A 20,935-nucleotide genomic window follows, 5' to 3' on the forward strand; every position below is an offset into this window, starting at 1 on the left:
CCATGGCCACAACAAGATGGCCGCCGGGCGATTCGGCTGACGCGCAGTTCGCACGCACTCCGTGTCGCTCGGTTTCGCGGTCGGCTCGGTTCCCGTTCAGTGGTTTCATGCTTTGCGATTCCGTACAGTGACGCTATCGTTATCGCGGCGCCTTGAGATCGTGCGCCAGATAGGGAAGTGCGCGGCTCGAAAGACGCATCGAAAACGTGCCCGCGACATCGCCGTGGTGCGTCCTTGAGTGGGAAACTCGGTGCGTCCGTGTACAATTGGTGTTCGTGAAGTGAACTTTTGGACGCATTGCCGTGTTATAAAACGCTTAGTTATTGCTGTGTTTTACAGCGAGCTCGCGAGCTTCAGGAATGGAATGACCGGCTCGCCAGAAGTTGCGGCGCGCGCTGCATTGGCGCGACGTGTTCGGGCAGCGGCCGATAGCGGGATCGGTTGCTATTGCGCGCGAGTAGTAATAATTGATGTACGCAAAGTGTAATTTAATGGCAAAAGTAAAGTTGCTAAACATAGTAAGGTTACCTAAATTACGATCGTGGTGAACGTGCGCGTCGGGGATTGTAGGGAAGGGGGGGGGGTGCAATGAACCACGTAACCCGGCTTATTTGAGAAACTTTTTCCGTGGCTCTAAACTAGTTCGTACAACCAAGTCTGGGATTACACAATTATATTTTCAGTATTAAATTAATTAGAGAAGATGCCGTAATGTTACAGCGTTTAAAAAAAATTTAGTGTCACTATTTTTTTTCTATTTTTACAATGTTTGCAATTATAATGTCCATTTTGCAATGCTTTTTTCGCCTGAAGAAGAGCATGGCATTCTTATAATATTAATGTTGTAATTATGTAAAACAAATGTATATTCTGCCTTCAAATAGCTCATCTTATGCGTGTGATGCCCTGATATAATTTTTGACACTGAACAGCCTCATGTACTAAGCTGTAGCTTCATCAAGGTTATGACACCCAGAAATAAGCTGAAAGTCTGCTGGCACATTAATAAAAAAAAACCATGCCTTACTCTTCATTTTGGAGACAGCTATGCATTAGGCATACATGAAGTAAAATATAGGTACCCTAGTAGCCCATAGTAAACTTTTTGGTACACTCTGCGTAAAACTGGTGCTTCTGCCATCTAAAGGCCTACACATAGAAACCTCCAATGAGCCAGGAAGGCATCCCAGATGCACCAAATCAAAGGGCAAAGGTATGCGAGGTTGTCCCCAAGCAACGACAGCAAGGACTATGCTGCTGGTGCAGTTTGAAAATTGTGACATCATCGTAAACTTTAAGAGCCGTTTTCTCAAAAGTGCATTTTACGAGTTCTTCGTTGCTCGTGGAAAGGATAGCGTGGCAATCACTGGGCAGATTTTGACCCTGTCTGTTTTATTTCGATCCTTGAAGAGTTCTGCAGGGCGAGACAGTCTTGGATTTTCATTTTAGGGCCTCGTTATTTTTTAATGTGGAATTTATGGCTAGGTCAATTATGTCCTATAGGTTACAAGTGAAATTATTCTTTTCTGTAAAAAAAATGAAGGGTGTAAAAAAAATTTGAAGACTGTCTTGCCCTGTAGTGTTCTTTTGACTATAATTGAGAAGTATTCAGAACTTCCTAGCATGTGTCAATACCTTGCTAGGCTTTCCACGAGCGGGCAACATGTAAACCTCTGTAACACAAGAACTACTGAAGGTATCATCATAAAATTTTAAATTTCACCATTTGGAGTGCTTTCCAATGTGCTTGCCGAATTTCATCACTCTACGCCAAAAAACAAAAAAGTTCACTCCGATCCCCACGTCCCCCCTTAAACTGTGGGTACCAGTTCCGTCTTAGGACCTCGGAACAAAATGTTACGCGCAATGCAAATCCAAAAGTTGGCTAGTTGGTACATACTGGAAAGGGAAAAATGCACGGTAACAGGATGGAAGGAACACAAACAAGCTCTTGTTTGTGTTCCTTCCTCCCTGTTGCTGGGCATTTTTCGTTTTCCACTAGTTAGGCCTAAGCACCGGCACATACCTGACTGGTGTCATTGTAGCAAAGTGATATGCATATCCATAGGGGTTAACAGAACTTTCTGGGCTAGTCGGTTCATTTCAGTAGTAAAGAGATTAGGGTGCTAAACAGACGAAGATAGACAGCATGAAGGCGCTTGCATATGTCATTGGTGTCTACCTTAGTCTTCATCCGTTTAGCGCCCTATTCACTGTACCCATAGGGTAGCACATACCTGCAGTAGGGTATCATGCAATGCTTTATAAGCAGAAATTTGTGCTGTGTTCACACGATATTCCATGATTGGCACAGCCAAACTGTCATCTTTTTTCTGATACGTCCAAAGTACTCCTCGCAAGTTGCAAGCGCTCCAAGTGCGACCGTTCTTTCTGTTCCTTTTCCCCCTCCATACCGATTCGTGTCCCCAGCCTCTAGGAGTCCTGCGTAATGAATTGAAACTTGCATCTTGTAATTTTGATGAGGTGCTCCCACCATAATCAGCTATGCCCCAAGCAACTTAGGGAAGCAGAGTGACAAGTGGGCTTTGCCTTTAATTTTGGCTCATTAGACACCGAGTTAGTTTACCAACCACATTGTCTAATAGTGCATGTGGAGAGTTGGTGTACATCAGGTAGCACAATTATGAGGCATTGTTGATCTACTGCGAGTTCTATTTCATGTGTACTGCAGTTGAAGTAGTGCAGTGCAGCAAAAGTGGGCGAAAGGCCACTCAGGCAAATACACGGGACCCCCCGACCAACACCACAAAAGGACTATAAGTGGGACATCTGGTCAACCTAAAATTGAACTTTGTTCAGTTCCCCCTTGAAAAATCACACAATGTTGGTGACATATTAGCACAAATAAATGATCTGTTTCAGTCAAATCTTTGATAGCATATAGTGCGGTCAAGTAGCATCATAAAGTGCAAATTACGTGACTGATGATCCATTTCAAAACACACCCTTTATTCATTGGTCTCTTATATTGCGATTTGAATACAACCAACTTTTGACAGGATCTTTTACAGCCTATTTACACTGATGTTTCTTGTGCGTCAAAACCACAACCAAAAAAGTGTATGTTCAGTTCAAACAGTTACATACATATATATATATATATATATAAAAAAAAAGAAAGCTCACACAGCAGTTCTGGAGTTTGGTTGGAACTGCTAAGGCCAGTTGGCAAAGCAGAAGGGCAGAAGGTACAGTGTCCCAAGCACAGCCTGTGCAGGTTTCACCAAGCTAATCACAAGCCATTGCTCTATCATCTGCCTTTTCCTGCTTCTCCTCTTCTGCAGTCAAGTCTGCACGGAAAAAAATGCGTGCGCTGCTCAGGGAGTAGTTTAGAAGGTCGAACTCGTGCCGGTAGGTGTCCAGGCGCTTGCCCGTAAGTGACATGGCTTGCTGCAACTTCTCATCCTCTTTGCCAGCTGCTTCCTTCTTCTCTTCTCTGACTTGTGCGGTGTCCTTGTTGAACTTATCGGACACCGACTGAAACCAGTGCAGCGAGTCAAAGTCTTGGTACTGGTCCAACAGCTTCAGTATGTATGCCACGCCCATGGCAAAGCCATCATCTGTGAACGCGGCGCCAACCTTGTTCTTGCGACTCATGCGCTCCTTGCAGGCCACAGCATGCTCCACATAGTTGAGGGTCAGTGGCGGGAGGATGACAAAGAAGTTCCTCAGGTGCATGTTGCTCGGATCCCGGAACGTAGGCGCGAAGACGTCCACCAGCAGACGGAAGTACTCGCTGCCTTCCGAGAAATTCTTCGCCAGGCTGGTGACCACGGCATCCAACCTGCGGGCTGCTTCGATGCAGTCTTGCCCCAGCTGGGCGTCCTGGGACAGGCCCTCGAAGTTGGCCACATACTCGAGGTCTGGCACAAACTGGATGGCGTTGCTGCAGCAGTGAAGCCCGCCAGAGCGGATCATGCGCACATAGCCCATTGCGTTGCCCACCTGGCTCACCAGGGTGCGAAATTGATCGAGAAAGCTCTCCCCGTCCGCTGTGAGGCCCAGCTTTCGGATGCCACGGTTGAACTTCTCCGCCCTGTCAAATGGGTACTTTGGGTCACTCTGGCTGCGCAGCTCACGGAAGTGCCTGAGGTCCTTGATGAGCCGGGACTTGATGTGCTCATCGTACAGAAACTGAGAGAAGATGTAAAACTTCTTTCTCAGAAACTGGTAGGTGAAGTTCACTGTGGTGTTCATGATGCCTATGCCATGCGTGCGAATGGAGTTGGCAATGTGGCGGATGTTGATTGTGTTCAGATGTTTGTTGTTGCTAGTACGTTCAACAAAAATCTGGTTGTTCAGGTTGTAGTAGTAGCGAGACACAAAAATGTGGATGTTTCGCATGATCTCAAGCACATCTAGGCCTTGCTCCAAAGTTTGGCTCGGAAGGTGGTCTTCAACAGTGGTCAGCTTATACTTCTGTCTCGCCATGCTTCGCATCTCACCGTACGTCTTCCAGTCATGCAATGCCACTGTGGTCAGGTTGTAGAAGGTTTTGTCAAGGTAGTGCTCCACATATGCCTTCACATTGATGACCTCGCCAAACAGCTTTATGGGACGAATGTGCAGGATCTGAGAGTAGTCCTTTAATCCCACACGAAATGGGTTTCGGTCATCGAGTTGAAGGTGGCAGTGCGTCTGAAGACGCAAGTCTGTTTCTACATCCTTGCAGAGCTTGTCCAAGATGTGTTCCTTGAACTGCCCAAATAGTTCTTGCCGAAAGTTGTCAAGGATGGCCTGGGGATCAGATTCATGCCTGGTGGTCCTAATAGGCCGGGCGCTATCCTTGAGGGCTGCGACAAGGTAGTGAATACGATGGCCATCCACTGCACTCTCGTAAACATCATCCAAAAAAATGGGGAACACTACTCTGTGCCAGTACAAGAAGCTTCCATCAGACCCCTCTTGCAGCTTTTCATGCAACTCGCCAATCAGGTCAAGTTTTCGCATGACAGAATAAAAGGAGTTGATCTCCTCATCCTTGAAAGATTTCATCTGCACCCCAACGGCAATGGCGAGGTGAATGATCAGGCGCCTTTCTTTTGTGGCAGGTCCACTCAAACATTTCTCAACCAACACCAGAGCAGACAGAACATCAAGCCTCCTTTCACTGTACTTTTTGTCAGAGATCAGCCTTTTCTTTGCATTGCTTACAGCAAATAATGCAACATAGGTGAGATGCTGCACAATGTGAGTGACAGAGTCGCATATCTTCACTGTCTGCTGGTGAAACATGCCTTCAATGGCCTTCATCATCTCAATCATCCTGCATAGAAGCAAGACTGATGACTTTGTCATCGGTTTATTCAGCGCCACATGCAAATTCATCAACGTTTTTGCCTGGTGTGAGATGTACCAAGTAAGATAGATGCCCTGAAGTAGGAGGGAACTGCGGCGATTCAGGTCTTCCAGAAGTTTTTCCGTTTCCCTTTGGAAAGCAGATTCCATCCGCACAAGCCAGGAAGATACCTGCACATGAAGTGCCTGAACATCTCTTGCCAGTGCAGCAGACTTTTGCTGCAGGTAACTAAGTCGCTGAGCCTTCACAGCATCTTGGGCTTTTCTGTCTAAAGACCGTATTACCTGAGGCATCTGCAAGAGCAAAAACTGGTCTGGAAACCAGAGAATGTTGCCCAGAACATGCACAGCTGGAACTTTCTTGTAGACATCCCAGAGGGCCTTGAAAAATTTTTTGTCAATGGTGCGGTAGATGTAGTAGTAAAGAACATAGAGTGCATAGATTCCAATGAGCTGCCTGCGCTTGTCCAGCTCATTAGTCTCCCCGAGTTTTGCATCAACTTGCCCGAACCAGTTGCGAATGTTGAGTGCAAACTCCTCAGCAAAGACACCGTTTTTCGCCACGCAAAGGGTGTTGTCATCAAACCCTTGTTCTACGCACCCCATGAATATGCGCCCTTGCAATAGCTTGTACTCCAGCTCACCCATCAATTTGTCCAGAGATTTGATGTCTTCCGGGACAACATTGAACTTTGCACAGTTGTTGTGAACAGACTTCAGCATCCGCCTGTACAGTGTCCAGTGCTCACGAAGGCCGCCTTGAACTTGCACTATTTCGTCGAGTATTACAAGTGACGCCAGCATTTCGCCTAGGTGCTCGAAGACCGTCTGGAAGTGTACATCAGTCACGTCGATTACGCAGGATGCCTTGGTCTTGTCAAAGAGCGCAGACATTTGCTGAATGACGTTTTTTGCTACTAAGTAGCACCGGCTGACATGGCAGGAGAGGTCCTGCATTAGACCGATCATTCTGCCGACGGCGACTTGAGACTCGCCATCAGGCACGCTGTTGCTCGACAGGCTGCCTTCCCCATAAAAGAGGAGCGCGTCATGGAACCGGGACTTGGCTTCATGGCAAAGCTCCTTCATCTCGGAGCACAGCGCTGCGAGGACCGTCATCACTTTGTTCAGTACCTTGTTGTCAGTAGAAATTAGCTCCAGGAGGGTGGTGTTCTCGACGGGGTCCCACTGGATTGCAATCAAGTCCGAGTCCACATCCCATGCCTCTGTGATGCTCTGGTCCAACGACTGCTCGATGTTCTTGAACTGGGTAGTGAGGTCTTCCATAAACTTGCCATACTTGCGAAGCTGGAGCTGTCCTACGATACGAACAACTCCCTCGTCAATATCTTTGTCCCACCTTTCCGAAGCCATAGTTGCACGTCCTGAGCGACGCCCACTGGAAGAGCGAAGCTTGGCTGGCTAGGTAGTTCGCAGTTGAAGTAAGCTTGACGTTCAACTGATTTTACTCTGAGCACTGTTAGTAGGCCATAGCACGGCGACATGTACCCGGAGCCGTCGGAGACGCCTCCTTAGTGGCTTTCATCATTTGTGGTAACGTCGATGGGCGCGAACACTCAACAACCTGCAGAGAGATCTGGGCTGCTGGCCGCACTCGCCTGATTGGCCGCATGATTGGCCGCACCTGATTGTAGCTGCTGTAGCTGATAATGATGTCAAATTAAGTTCTGGTTTCGAACAGCGGGGAATTGTTTAAAGTAGCTTATATTTAACAAATATTACCAAAAATTTTTACTGAGCTTGTCGGTTAGCTGTTTTTATTAGTTCTTTAAAACGGTTTACTTTATTTATTACTAAAAATGTATTAACTCTTGCTGAAGTAAGAATTGTCGATACAGTAATTGCTAAAACAAATTGCATGTGCATGTTTTAAATTACCTTTGCTTATATAACAAGTGCGTAGTTTTGCCCTAGGTAGGTGGTGTACAGATTGCCGCCATTAGTGCAGCAAGTATGTCGAGAACACTGAGAACACTTAACGCTTATGTCTTGTGCCGATGATGGTCACATTTCACGGAACAATATTATTGTTATCGCAGAGTGCGTAACGTGTTAACGATGCATACCACGGAAGTTGGAGTGAACAACGTCCCTGCGTTTTTAGTGAAACTATGGAAGCTTGTCGAGGACGAGAAATGCAACAACTTGATCAGCTGGAGCTCGGTGCGTGGGTCTTCAGTGCTGTTTATGTATTAGGGCTAAGGCGGTTTGCGTCATGTACTAAAGCCAGGTTTTCTCCAGTTTTGCATGTCCTTCGGTGCATGACATCGCGTTCTGTAATCATGCCGTCAAAATACCGCCTTAAGCGGCCCGGCCCACGTTATGAGTGTAAAGATGGGCACCAAAAATTCTTGAGTGCCGGTTCCCTTTGTGCCGGCGCGCATACTGCTCATTTCACAGCGCCTTTTCCTCCCTAGTAAATTTTCTGACATCGGCACGCGTTGCATAAGCCAGCACTACAAAAGGGATCAGGTTCCGCTTCACATGTCACTTTCTCTGCGGGTGCTTTGCCAGAGCGGCCTTCCCGGATGCAGGCGTACAGGTAGATGGAGAAACCCTCGACAGCGGCGGCAGGAATCTAGTGCGGCACAGCTGACCGGTGCCAGCCGCTTCATTTATTCGTGCTGCTTCATTTAGGGCAGAAAAGAGGCAAAAATTAGTGCCCCTCATCTCCAGCCACTGTGGCATGACATTTTGCGTGTGATTTTGTCAGCTGCCTTATAGGGCAGTTTACCTGACTGCGTAATGTCGGGTGCTTCAAAACTCGCCGCGATGTCTATTTCGTTCGTTTGGCTTACGATTAAGTGCAACCGTGCCAGAGCGAATAAAGTTAGCGCTGTAGCCAGGCGATGATCCCTACATGGCTTTGCAAGAGAACTTCGCGTGTGAGATTCGTTTCCTTCCTATTCGTGAAGGAATAAAGGGTGTAGCAATCAATTTAGTAATGCGAGGCTGTTAGTGTGAGGTGTTTGTGGGCAAGTTCCATGTCAAATGTTGTCCAACATGCGGCCTTGCTTCGCCAGAATTCAACAGGGACCAGTAAGCACGCGCGCAGTATACTGCTAACGTGCAGTGAACTTTTGAGTGCTGCCTTCTGCTAAGGTTGAATTTGGGTCCTCTTCTGTTACTGCAGAATGGCCAAAGCTTCATTATTCACAACCAGACACAGTTTGCCAAGGAACTTTTGCCCCTCTACTTCAAGCACAACAACATGGCAAGCTTCATCAGACAACTCAACATGTGTAAGTATCTGTGAAGAGCCTGCATAGCTTTATTCTATCGCATGCTGTTTTGTGCTAAAATTAGATATGTTCATCAGAAACTCTTATTACTGCTAGTTAAGGCTATTTGGTTTTCTTGAGGTCAAGAACAGACAAACAAAACTGGACAAAAGGAGAGGCTACTGTTGTCACCTCTTCACTTGTCTCGTTTTCAGTACGGTTTTATGTAATGTGTATCCTGCATTGGTCGCAGCCCTTTACCGACACAAAATCTCAGAAGAAAATAAAACGAAGACAACAATTATCTGTCAGACGCATTATCTGTGCGAATGAACGCAAATTGTGTACTGCTGGCTGCTGTCGCTTAATTTGCCTAGTGAGTGGCTACTTGCTTTTAATAAGCTCTCAGTAACTTAATAAGCAAAATGGAACTTTCTTGTATTTTCCCTGTGACGTCACAAGGGCTAGTTTTTATGATTGGCAGCCTCTCACAAAAGCTGGTGCTGTACGCATAATTGTGCAATTGTAGTGGTGCCTCTGGCACCATTTTATTGTGCCGCTTCTATGCTAGCATCCAGTTGACACATTGATCCCAGTTTGGGAGTGGATATTTGGCAGCCGACCCGTGTGGGCGGAAGATGGCTGGCAGTCCCTCCTCATTGGCTTGCTGCGGTCATATGATTGGTGCCGGCATGCTGCATGAGAGTGTGCTGTGGACAGGCACATTTCTTTAGCAAGCTGCCATCGAGCGAAGGGTGCCGGCCTTTTGCGCTATGAGCTGTTATTTGCCAGCAGCTTCGATTAGCCAGTGCTTTACTGAAAACGTGCCGTCCGGTTGTGGTCACACTGGTGAGCTGCCTAATTATTTGCCGGGTTTTTGACTTGGACACGGCACATCCATCCTCCGTCAAGCGAAGGGTGCCGGCCTTTTGCGCTATGATAATTAATTGCCGGCAGCTTGGTTTAACTGAAGGTCATATCCTATGTCCACTTTAACCCTGGAAAGCCCGCCCACAGAACCGGTTTGAAAAAAAATCCGATATTTCATTTATGGGCACTTTGGATACAAACAAACATGTTCACACATCATTAGTGCGAAAATACATATTGCATGTAGGAATTACAAATCGTATCATATTTGATACGGTGGGCTTTAACTGTATGCCTTGGGAGGAACATCAAGGTCACCGTTCAGAGCCTGTGGTAGTCGCAAAGCAACCAGACATGATACAGCGTGTCCGGTGCTCTAGAGCAAACAGCGAATTGCATCTCACCCAAGAAATTGCAACGCCTCTAGCACAACCGCTGGGAGCACTCCTGGAGAACAGCTATCGCCCGGCGAAGCAGCATGTCCTCAGCCAGCATTGCAACGGCGCAAAAATCCATCGAGGAATAGACGTCGTCCTGCAAGATACATCGACTCCAACTAGCAGGGTCGAGGAGTGCTACATATCGGTACGCTATGTACTGGGCTAGGGTGCACGTGTCCACGAATGGGAGAGGACGAAGTCCCGGCGCACCAGAGCGTGCAGCTGACCCGACGCCATGTTTTAGCCCCAGCCAGCGGCTGGAATCTTTCTGATTCCTGCAATAAACAGCATCGAGACTTGACAGCCTCGACGCTCCCTTGCCCTGCGCCCTAGAGCAAGCGACGTCCAAGTAAAGCCCACTGTATCAATTATGATACGGCGAAAATTTCCACGCTGTCACGCAGCCCAGATGCGCTACCCATCACTGAAAATTACGCGTTGGGATCAAAAAACATTCGAGGAACATCTGTATAAAAATTCAGGAATGACATTCCATATTTATTTTTGGCACAGTAAAAAGATCCAGGTTGAATTGCATCGTGTGGGCTGCTGGAAGCTGCCATCTTTGAATCTCTGGTAGCACACGTCTGGAGGCAGAAATGCAAAGCTTCAAGAAGCAAATACCCTCTTTTATGTTTTGAGAGCGCCACCAACCGATTCTTGAGCTTTCAGCTTCGGTTTTCAGCCCAGGGTGCAGTTTCAATTTCGGCTTATCAAATATGATCCGTTGGGCATTGTGGGGTTAAACGTGCTGTGACAGTGCAAATAACCGAAATAACCCACCCGGTCGCGCTGTCACGGCAGTTGTCCTTCGCAAGCAAAGAGTGCTGGCATTTTGGGTCAGAATAATTATTTGCCCTGAGAGCACGACCAGATGGGCGGCAGCCGGCCAACTTTCGCTTGTGCGGGTCGGCCGGCTGCCGGCCGAATATCCACTCCCATACTGTTTTTGATACTTCTCCACTGATGTCACTACTGACGTTCAGCAGGAATTTTCAAAGTTTGTTGATATTGGTGGTCCTTTTTAGCTGAACGCAATGTCTATCTTGAGCTTTACCAAAGGCTAGTTCTTTCAAGTAAAACCAAGATGTAGGCTGCTTCGTGTCCAGCAGAACCAGAGTATAGGTAGTTCGTAGTGCATGCAGGAAAAAATAGGTGTGCCAAACCAGAGTATAGGTAGTTCGTAGTGCATGCAGGAAAAAATAGATGTGCCATTTTTGAAGACTAATTGTTGGGGATGAAGGGCACAGACAGTGCGCAATACTCTGTTGTGTGTAGTCCTTTCCTTCATCACTTGTTATTTTGTCTTCTAAAACTGTGTAGTTCATGAGGGGTTTGTCTCTGGCCTGTGAAACATTCCAGGTATTATTGTCAGTTTTAAAACCCTAGGTGAAATTACTGGGAATCAACAATGTTTTGCAGTAGTTGTAATCTCTATAGAAGCAGAAACTTGTGATAATAATGTTGCATAATGCAGTACAAAAGGTTTTTGTGGTGTTAGATCCTAACCGAATGTTTCAAGCACCTAAGCTATTGTCACTTTGCGTATCACAAAATTTGAGCTTATTTGGCCGTCCAAGATGTTTTCTCGTTTGTTAGCTGAAGCTGTCTGTTTGAAGTAGAACAGGACCAGAAATTCATTCAAACTGAGCATAGTTCAAAATAAAAATAGCTCAATAAGTGAAAAACATTTGTGCAGTACTTCATAGCGCGGCATGTAGGCAACAGCTGAGCACGTGATGAGCTGTGGAACATTTGTTAGCTGATCATTAGAAGTAATTGTTGATGCTTAAGTAGTGGCGGATGGCACTGACATGCAGTCATTCCCAGTGCATTCAGGAGCATGATTATCAGCATGGCCTGTTTGAATTAACTATCGCAAATGCGTCTCCGTTAAAATTTTTGGAGTTTTATTGCATTGAAATACACATCGTTTTGACAGGACCACTGCATAGTTTGAATTATTGAGCTTTGACTGTAGTTATAAGGGCTGTTCATACAGGACGACTCTGTTAAAAAAACAAAAGCAAGATTTATACCAGAGCTAGCATTCCCAGATATCAAGCCTACAGCTTTCTGGATGCTTCTGCATTCTGGATAGGGTTACCACCAGACTGGTTTTTCACCCATGTTGCGGGGCATGTATTTTCGTTTTTTTTTTTTTTTTTTTTTTTGTCGTGCCTCACTTGACACAGAAAAAAAAAAAAAAACAGTGTGCCTGTACCGTTACTACGTGGAATTGCATGTAGCATGTTCTCAGCACCTTGCTGACGACTATTGTTGTGAATGTTGCAGTCTCCCCCCCCCCCCCCCCCCCCCTTCCCCCAACCTGCCACCCAAGAGGGATTTAATTGCGTTTCGTAGGTTTTGCCCACGCCACCCCCTCTGCTGCCAGTTTTCTTTTTGGTAATAGGTGGCAGCCCTAGTTCTGGAGGTTGTCAGATGTTTGTACGTTCGTCCCTCCTACTTGGGCAAGAACTTTGGCCTGCACTTATCATCAGCCTATTTATGTTTTCTGCAGGGTGAAGGCCTCTCTTATAAGCTTTTAACCACTCCTACACTACATTGTCTGATTCTAATTTTTTGCCTAAATTTTCTTACCTCTCCTCCCTCCATCAAGTTGTCTTCTGCGTCTAGCCCTGTTTGTCTGTAGCCATTTTGTCACCCTGATGGCCCTCTGGTTGTCATTTCTCCGCATTGCATGCCCGGTCCTTAATTTGAGGGAGGATAACTTCCACCAGGTTTTGTTCCCCAATTTCAAGACACTAGATTGTTATACCTCAGCACTACTCCGATCATCCTTATTTTGAGCAGCCTGCAGTATTTTGATATACAAAATTAATGAAAGAATTATTGCGCTGTTCTTTGGAAAGTGTTACCACTGCATTCCTTTGCCTCGTGAACCTGAGGACTAGCTCGGCGTGCTTGCTTTGTTTTGGCTTCCAAAACCTATAACTGAGTTTCTCACGCCCACTGTTCATGGGCCGTTCTGCACTGCGCCCAGCGTGCTTCGTGTTCTTCCTGTCTCAGTTACCCCTTCTCGCTTAGCTGAAGCACTGGCTGCGTGTTGTCCCTTTCGTTGTTGAGCAGTGTCTGCATTCTGTCATTCCCGTACCACGCTTTCTTGCCGCCCACTTAGCCCTGCACTCGCTTCACACTCCACGTTACGCTACACATTAGCGCATACAAGGGGCAGCACGATGTGTGCAAATGTGCCCGAGCAACTGGGCCAGCAGCAAACGCAGAGCGCATGGCTGATTGGCTGCCACTGCACTACGTCGCTTGCCTCGGAATCGATCCCACTCCCTTATCTCCTCCTCCTCTCCTTGCACCGGATGGCTGGTGAGGAGAGGGGAGGGCGCTGTTAATCCAGTCCTGCAGGGACCACTTCTTGCCGACAGAACCCTTCGTTGCTAATACAGTAATAACCTTAGCTTCATTACCAAGAGACAGGATGCTGACCATACACAGGGTTCGTACAGGTGCTTGAAAACCTTGAAAACCCTTGAAATTGAGAATTCAGTTTTCAAGGGCCTTGAAAGCCTTGAAATTTTTCCTTCTCCTTGAAAACTCTTGAATTCTTTGAGCAATAAAGAAGAGGCCTGGGCAGGTGACGTGGTTTTTATGGCTTATCATTGTGGCCCTGCACACTCCCCATCAAAAACATGCTTTTACAATTTCAAGCCACCTTGGGAGTACAGGCGGGCTGCTTTATGCAAGGGCTCGTACAGAATGAAATCCCCGCATCGGATAAGGGGAAACTAACGTAGGTCCCCTTCCCATGTTAGATGCTTTCTGAAGTGCCTCGTCCTGCTATTCATTTTGCATATCTCTTGTGCCCCACCATAGATATGCCCCACTGTTTCGAAAATGAACGGTGCTGACACCCCAGAATGACATAAAAAGGAGCACAGATAAGCAAGACTCTGAATGTGAATGTGAGAACACGGTGCATCTAGCTCCAAAGCTTTGGTGGAATGGTTTATTTTTACATGTGTGATGGCGGAAAAAGTCAGGGACCTCACTTCCCCCACCCCCTTGTTGATGAACAGACATTTAGGGGATGACAATGGCAGGAGGTGTTATGTTCCTCGCTATCCGAGACTGTGTATTAAGAGAATTTGCAGAGCTCGAAAAGTTCAAAATGGCGTGTTTTTGTAAAGCTCTCGGATTATTATAGCGGGTGGCACTAAATTTGACCACTTCCAAAAGGTGGAGTTGTTCCACAGAGATTTTTCTCAAGGTCATTTTTTGTAACGTAAAGAAGCAAATGTTTTGCGTGTGAACAGAACAGTAGTAGAACAGCTTGGTACATGTTCTCTGCACCCTTGAAAATACCTTGACAGGGCCTTGAAAGTCCTCCAATATCCTTGAATTCTTGTATTTGAATCCTGTACGAACCCTGCATACAATGAAAATTCACTGAAACATTTGCTGGTATCAGCGAGGCTGTGGCCTGCATCCTGCACCCTTACCATGTAGATGCAACACATGCTGGCACTTTTTTTGTGCACTTTTACATGAAAACAAAGATTGCCCAAGGAGGGTTTTCCCGGTGTTGTGTATGAAATTCTATGCAGGAGCTGGGATTATGTTCACATCGGTGAGTCTGGTAATAAATGGGCCGAAGCAACACAAATGTGATGCAGAGAGTAAAAGAAGTGGCCTCAAGTGCTCTGGCTGGCAACATTGAAGCAAAAAACTGCAATGACAATTGGGAGGGCTAGAAAAGAATTTGAAGTCGCGCTGTTATCTGGAAGTGCTGGGAGTCGAAAGCGCACAGTGCCTGCTCTGATGAAAGGAAGCCCTCAACGTATGCACAGTGCTTGTGTCAAGTTCTTCGTTGTACATAAGCACAGTTATGTCTTTGTCGTACTATTTTGAATAGAGCATCCATAAAGAAGCCAAAATGTTTTTTTTTTGTTTGTTTCTTTTACTTGGGTTTTTAGTAATGCTTTATTTTGTGGTTGGCATCCATTGCCATCCAAGCATGGTTGGTCCTGACCAGATGAGTTGCCATAATTTGATTTCACCAAGATGCCATGGTATTCATAGTGTGAGCACATCTGAAAAAATTCGTGCGCAATGCATTTGCTACCTTACCCCTCTTTCATTCCTGAGGTGAAATTTTGCTTGTATGGCTTGTGACATGAGTTAGATCTCTGTTGTATTGGATCTAGTCTCTTATCTTCAATGCTTTTGTCTCGTCACATTAAAGTGTGGAGTCTGTGGCAGATCGCAGCGCAGGCTTCTTTCTGCCTGGTGATCAACTGATGATCTACTACCAATGTTGACATCCTCTATTGTAACGGGCCTGTGTGTGCCTTACAAACTGTTTCACCTCCAGTTTTTAGGGTGCATGTTGGCTGCGGATCATGACACAAGTAAAGGGCAACAGATGGCTGAAAATTTGTGCCGTCGTATTTCTGTGCATGCCTGTACATTTTGAAGTATAAATGGGCAAACTTCATAGTAATGCAACTGGTTGTGTGTGGTGTGAAATTCAGCACATTGTTTCCTCTCGCATAGTCAGGAAGACATTCTGTCACAGAATGTTCTGTATGCGCAAAACTCTGTCCATTGTCATGCAATTACTTCACCACCACAACTTGGTCTCGCTGGTAGAACCTGCTGTGATGGCGTGTGCTGAGAGTCCAGAAAGCACGGCACTCTGTTAAACCGTTGTGCTGCTACACACAGCGAGGTGGTGGGTTCAACTACTAGCCACAGAGGCTGTGTTCCTTACGAGTCTTGTTCGGGGCTGCTGGAGCTTGCTTCCAGGCACTGTCTGCTGCAGAACAGTGGCAAGTAGCTAATCGATTAGTTGAAAATGTGTCAGACATACACGTACGAACAAATACACATATGAAGCAAAAGGGGTTTTACTAGTCAAAGCAATCAAGAACAAAAGGGTTGACAAGCATCACGTGTAGTTACCTAGAGGCCCCATCACCAGGTGAGGGGTCATAAGGCTGGCATACACAGCGCAGAGCAACTTGCACAAATATGGTAGGTCCCAGGTAGTTTTCTTGTGTATTGGTTATGGCCCAAGAATAACTTGCGTGCCACCAAAAGCAGGTCTGCAGCTCCTACAAATGACCATTCATTCTCTTCCAAGTGCTTTCTGAGGGAGCGTCCGGTCTGTTCTAGAGCTGAATTTTTGAGAAGGTTAAACCGGGTAGCAAAATGTGAATCTGTGTTCCCTACTTGCCATTCTATGATGCCCAGTTGCCACTGAGATTTTATTAACGGTAGCCCAGGTGCCGGGTTTGCTGGTATGTTGTAGGGTATTTTCCATAGAGTACATGGCTTCCTCCTGGTTGATTACCAAGATTTTGAAGTCAATTTAATTAGTCATTTTAGGGCACACATTTATTTTTGGAAAACATAGAAAAATGATAACCAAAACTACCTTACATCAAAACAAAAATTTATAATATGGCCTTTGGGTAACGTTATGTCAATTTTTGGCCCACCAATACGTTAGCATTCCACATCATTGTATGCACCTACTAACAGTTGTGTAATATGAAGTAGAACACTAATATGATGTGGGAAACAAGGTAATCATTTGCCTACACTTTCTTAAAATGAACATGTGCCCTTAATCAGTAATTAAAGGGTTATTTCAGTGTTTTCTTTTTGTAAATATTTGCATAGAACTTGCATGAATTATTGAAAGTAATTTCTGCTTGGCCCACAAACATACTGCAGAAGTGGCATTTGTGTTACTGCCATTGCTTTCTTTTAAAACATAGGGGTAGGGTTAAATTAATTGCCCTGTGTATTGTGAAAGCACCTTGCCTGAGAGCTTCAACCTCAGGGAATAAACCTACTAGCTGGAGACTTGAATCTTCAGTATGGGGGAAGTTATTCATAAAGTGGCAGTAGCTGATAGAGCACTGCATCAAGTTGGGACAAATTTCCTTCTGCACAGCTTCAATGTTGATCTTAAATTATGTTTTCCTGCTTTAAAACTGGGTTTTTCATGCTCAAAAAATTTCTGCAAATCCTAAACTGGCTGTGCCACCACTGGCTTTGGGAGAAAGAAAAAAATATTTTGTTATGCTAGTAACTAAAAATGACCAGACTTGGCAAAGCTACCTGGTGAAATCATTTAGTAGTAAATTTTTTTCAATAATTATACAATATTTATGAAATTACATCAGTAACAGCTGAAACTTTCTTTTGTATTTCAACCGTACTTATCATGCACCTTAAAAATATGAGAAGTTCACTTCAAATGGGGACATTATGCTTGAAAGAGAATAAAGTAAAATAGCATAGCAGAGCCTCTGAATCATAACTGACCTGCCAAAATCAGGCTGCCTGGTTACCCCAGGTGTTATGCACTCAATAGCCCAACATGAAGTTTTTAAGCTTCAAATGGCATGTTTTGTTTTTGCGGCAATGTTCTTGTAGGCTTTTTCGTGCTGCTGCTGTTATAGCTTGTTTATCCCAAGGCTGGCTTTTGCACTACAATTGGTGACTGTATTGACCTCTGTACTACTCTGCTGAAGCCTGAAGCTGTGTGTTCAGCTCGTGACCATATCAGTTGCACTCTTGATGCAGTTGAATTATGGATACAGCCCCATTTTTCATGTGGTTTGATATATGAAATTCCACTTTGTAGAACACGTCCTCGTAGGCTAGGGTGTTTCCCCGTGTTAGCTGTTCAGGTTCCAAATTGTTTTCAACTAAAATTCGCACTTTGCGATAAACTCTTGTTTGGGTAGTCATTCAGAATTGCGCCTCGCACAAGTAAAAACAAAGATGTCCCGTAGCGTATTGATTTTTGTAGCACCTGCACAGCAGAGGGGAGACAGGTTTTGGCCCCATCTTTGAATGAAGTTAGGTAAAACTGCTTTTTTTTTTTCTGCAAATGTACATTTTTTTTTCTGGTTGGTGATTTCTTTACTTATATTTCTTTACCCCCCTCAGGGCCGTAAGGAATTGGAGAGAGGAGCGGTTACATGCAGTAATGATAAAAGCAGTAAAATAAAAAGGTTACAAAAATGGCTTCTAAGCATACAATCATAGCTGATGCATAGTAAGGCAAGATTGGCCAGTGTATATCACCCAGAAATGTATAGTGAGGGTGCTGTATATTTGGCATAGATTTTTTTTTCTGTAATTCGTTTGTCAATTTTCTAGCTTGTTCCTTTTTTTTTTCTTTTTTTTCCTGGCCTTAGTGCACAATTTTACCATGCTGCCAAACAAACATCTTTTGCATTATTCTTGGTCTGTATTTCAGGAAGGTGCAGTGTTGCAGTGGTGTATAGCCTAAGGTCTCAAGTTTTTACACGTGCAGCATTTTTTGCAGCAAATTGTTTTTTCTACGTCAGTGCTGGTTTTGTGCAGTATAAGGCGAGATATTGGCTTCATTCAGTGTGGGGCTCGTCTTGTGTGGCAGTGTCTGCATAAACTGCTCTGCCCTGGAGACACAATTAGGTGTGCGGGCTAGCAGTGCCATAGGCGCAGCTGGCAGGACGACTGGCAGCTGGCCTGCCACTTTTGATGTGCGAGGGGCTAGCAGAGCACGTGGTGTGCAGTTCAGAGCTGGAAATTCAAGTGGGACTAGTGATGCCAGTGTGTACGCAGCAGGCTCTGCGGGAAGGCGTCCTGAACGCAGCCATGCTGTCGTTGCCTGCAGCTGGATGGCTTCCTCTGCTCTTTGCACATTTGGCAGGTGCACATCTCTGAAAGTGGGCTATTGTGCCTGCAAGCAGTATCTTTTGGCAGTGGTTAGAGCAATTTTGTGCTGAAGTTTAGGAACCTGTCAAGATTAGGTTCTGCTGTATTCACTGTCCTGCACCTCGTTGTTCTGCCTTGTGGTATTTTTCTGAAGTGCCAAATTTACTCCAATATTTCGGCCCTGCTCCCAGTAGGGCAGTGTGTGCATTGAGTGTCTGTGGGGTCCCTGTGGGTCCCCATTTCTCGTGGTGTGCATTGTTAGGGCTCAGAGCCCCTGCACATGGCCCACACCCTCTCTTGGAAGCCGGTCTCCTGCTGGCCAGCGGACCCCCTCCTTGTTCACAAAATCTGATAAGGGGCTAGAGCCCCTTGTTCAGGGAGCTTTGTGTAGGAATAACGTGAAAGTAGCCAATATAAACTAAGCTAAATACAGGACCCTATTACTCAGGATCATACCTCGGCAAAACAGGTCGCCACTCACTCACATAGAAAAATGGTTTTTCTCTCGCACTCACTCACACTCGCGCTCGCCCGTCGCCCTCACCACTCGCCGTGACCACTCGCGCTCACGCTCACCACTCGCCGTGACCACTCGCACTCGCTTGCACTCACACTCACTGCTCGTCGTCACCAGTCGCACTCACTCCCGCTCACCATTGACCGTCACTCATTCGCACTCGCTCGTAATCTCATCTCGCACGCGAGTGTGTACAGCAGACCCATCATGAGTCATGAAACCTAACAGTATTAGTGCATTACGGCGTTAGAAGGCTACCAAATCATATTTGTAAATCAGCACGCTACCAGAGAAATAATTGTAGGTTGCCCCATACCAGGAGCTCAGTGACTACATATTTGCGAAGCAAAAGCAATCCCGACATTAACAACCATCACAGCAAGCGACTCCTGTGATGAATTGCCTTCAGCGAGTACAAGCACAATAGTGGCATTCACCTCGCAAATGGCGCGAGTAGCACGAGTGCATTCGCGAGTGGTGAGTGGGGCTCAAAGCTAGTGGCACTCGCACTTGTGAGTGGTGAGCGGGGCTCCCCTCTCACCACTCGTCCCGTCGTCTTTCTGTGTCCGTGTTTTATGTCACGCTGTAGCATCTTTTACAATAAGCAGAAAAGTTGGTGGCGGAGTTCATAGCAGCAAAACAGTTAAAAAAAGACAGCCCCTTAGCACATTGCTAAGCAAACGGCTGAACTACACTCGTGTTTCTCACGTCCTCTTCACAGGAAAAGCAGCAGTTTGTGCTCTCATTGTAGTCACTGTGCTGATGAATTCAAAGTTTTACCATGTTTCTCATCATATTTCCTGTACTTGCAGCTGCATTTTGTTTTGTTTTTTAAGTCGCGAAGTCTGAAAAAGTCTGTTTCACCCACCGCGATGGCTCAGTGGGTAAGGTGTTATGCTGCTGAGCACAGGGACGTGGGTTCGATTCTTGGCTGCCACGTCCGCTTTTCTGATGAAGGCGAAAACAGGGTTCGCACAGACCCTTGAAATCCTTGAATATCCTTGAATTTGATAACATTAATTCAAGGGCCCTTGAAACTCCTTAAATATAAATGAGCTCCTTGTAATCCTTGAAAATTTAGTGGACTTTGTTTCTATAAAGCAAGTGAACGACGTATTTTCCGTAAGTCGCACTGATTTCAAAAACGCGTTTACTGCATGACCGCGAGAACAAGTAGCTTTGACAGAAGAGCAATAGCAGCAAGTTTCGGTTTCGAAACCGGCAGCGCCTGCGTCGTCTGCGAGCATTCTTTCCTCCATGTCTGCGAGCCAGAATGCGAGCCACAAATGCGAGCCAGAAATCCAATCCAACGCAAGTTATATGTTATATGTCTCGCGCGTCATTTCTCAGCGAAAGTTCGTGTTTGTGCTGTGTGCAATGCCTGCAACTTTACTTTGACAAGATGCCAGGCGGAAAGTGCAAGTTTCAGTCTGCGTGGCTGGAGAACAGCGAATATCGTCACTGGGTGAGGCCGGAGACAAGCGACCCTTATCGAGCGAAGTGCGCAGTATGTCAGAGGTCGGTCGACATTGCAACAATGGGGGAGTCGGCGTTGAAGAGCCATCAGAAAAGTGCCAAGCACCGATCCAAAGTTGCGGCTGGTGAGGGCTGCTCTTCCATCACGAGTTTTTTGCAAGCGGCAAACGTCACAGAAACGACTTCTCAGCGGGAAAACACGGAAACATCCTCTCGAGCTGAGACCCTTGACGAAGACTGCAGAAGGCATGATTCCGTGATTGAAGCCGAAATTTTGTGGACGATGAAAGTTGTGTCTTCGCACTACTCATACAGCTCTTGTGGATCAGTTTCCGAACTGTTCCGAAAGATGTTTCCGGATAGCGATATCCCGAGAA

General features: G+C 45.9%; 2 protein-coding genes across 3 annotated transcripts in view; one reads left to right on the forward strand and one right to left on the reverse strand.

Moving 5' to 3' along the window:
• Positions 1–2,943: 2,943 nt before the first annotated feature.
• Positions 2,944–6,943, reverse strand: Swip (strumpellin and WASH-interacting protein). The gene has a single exon (XM_077685956.1). It carries the CDS (start codon positions 6,691–6,693, stop codon positions 3,250–3,252), a length of 3,444 nt encoding a protein of 1,147 aa, XP_077542082.1. The 5' UTR covers positions 6,694–6,943; the 3' UTR covers positions 2,944–3,249.
• A 315-nt stretch (positions 6,944–7,258) lies between these two features.
• The window catches only part of LOC144154876 (uncharacterized), a 48,303-nt gene continuing 34,626 nt past the window's right edge, over positions 7,259–20,935 (forward strand). For both annotated transcript variants that reach the window (XM_077685957.1, XM_077685958.1), the window contains exons 1-2: positions 7,259–7,503; positions 8,474–8,582. In XM_077685957.1, coding sequence (XP_077542083.1) covers positions 7,399–7,503; positions 8,474–8,582 — 214 coding nt within the window. In that variant the 5' untranslated portion in view covers positions 7,259–7,398. The remainder of the gene's footprint in view (positions 7,504–8,473; positions 8,583–20,935) is intronic.

This window comes from Haemaphysalis longicornis, unplaced genomic scaffold (genome assembly GCF_048455015.1).
Source record: "Haemaphysalis longicornis isolate Haplotype H1 unplaced genomic scaffold, Haemaphysalis longicornis Haplotype H1 scaffold_1, whole genome shotgun sequence".
Classification (NCBI taxonomy): domain Eukaryota; kingdom Metazoa; phylum Arthropoda; class Arachnida; order Ixodida; family Ixodidae; genus Haemaphysalis; species Haemaphysalis longicornis.

What these genes read in the sequence shown, in the direction of transcription:
- Swip (XM_077685956.1), bottom strand. Translation starts at nt 6,693, where the DNA reads ATGGCTTCGGAAAGGTGGGACAAAGATATTGACGAGGGAGTTGTTCGT.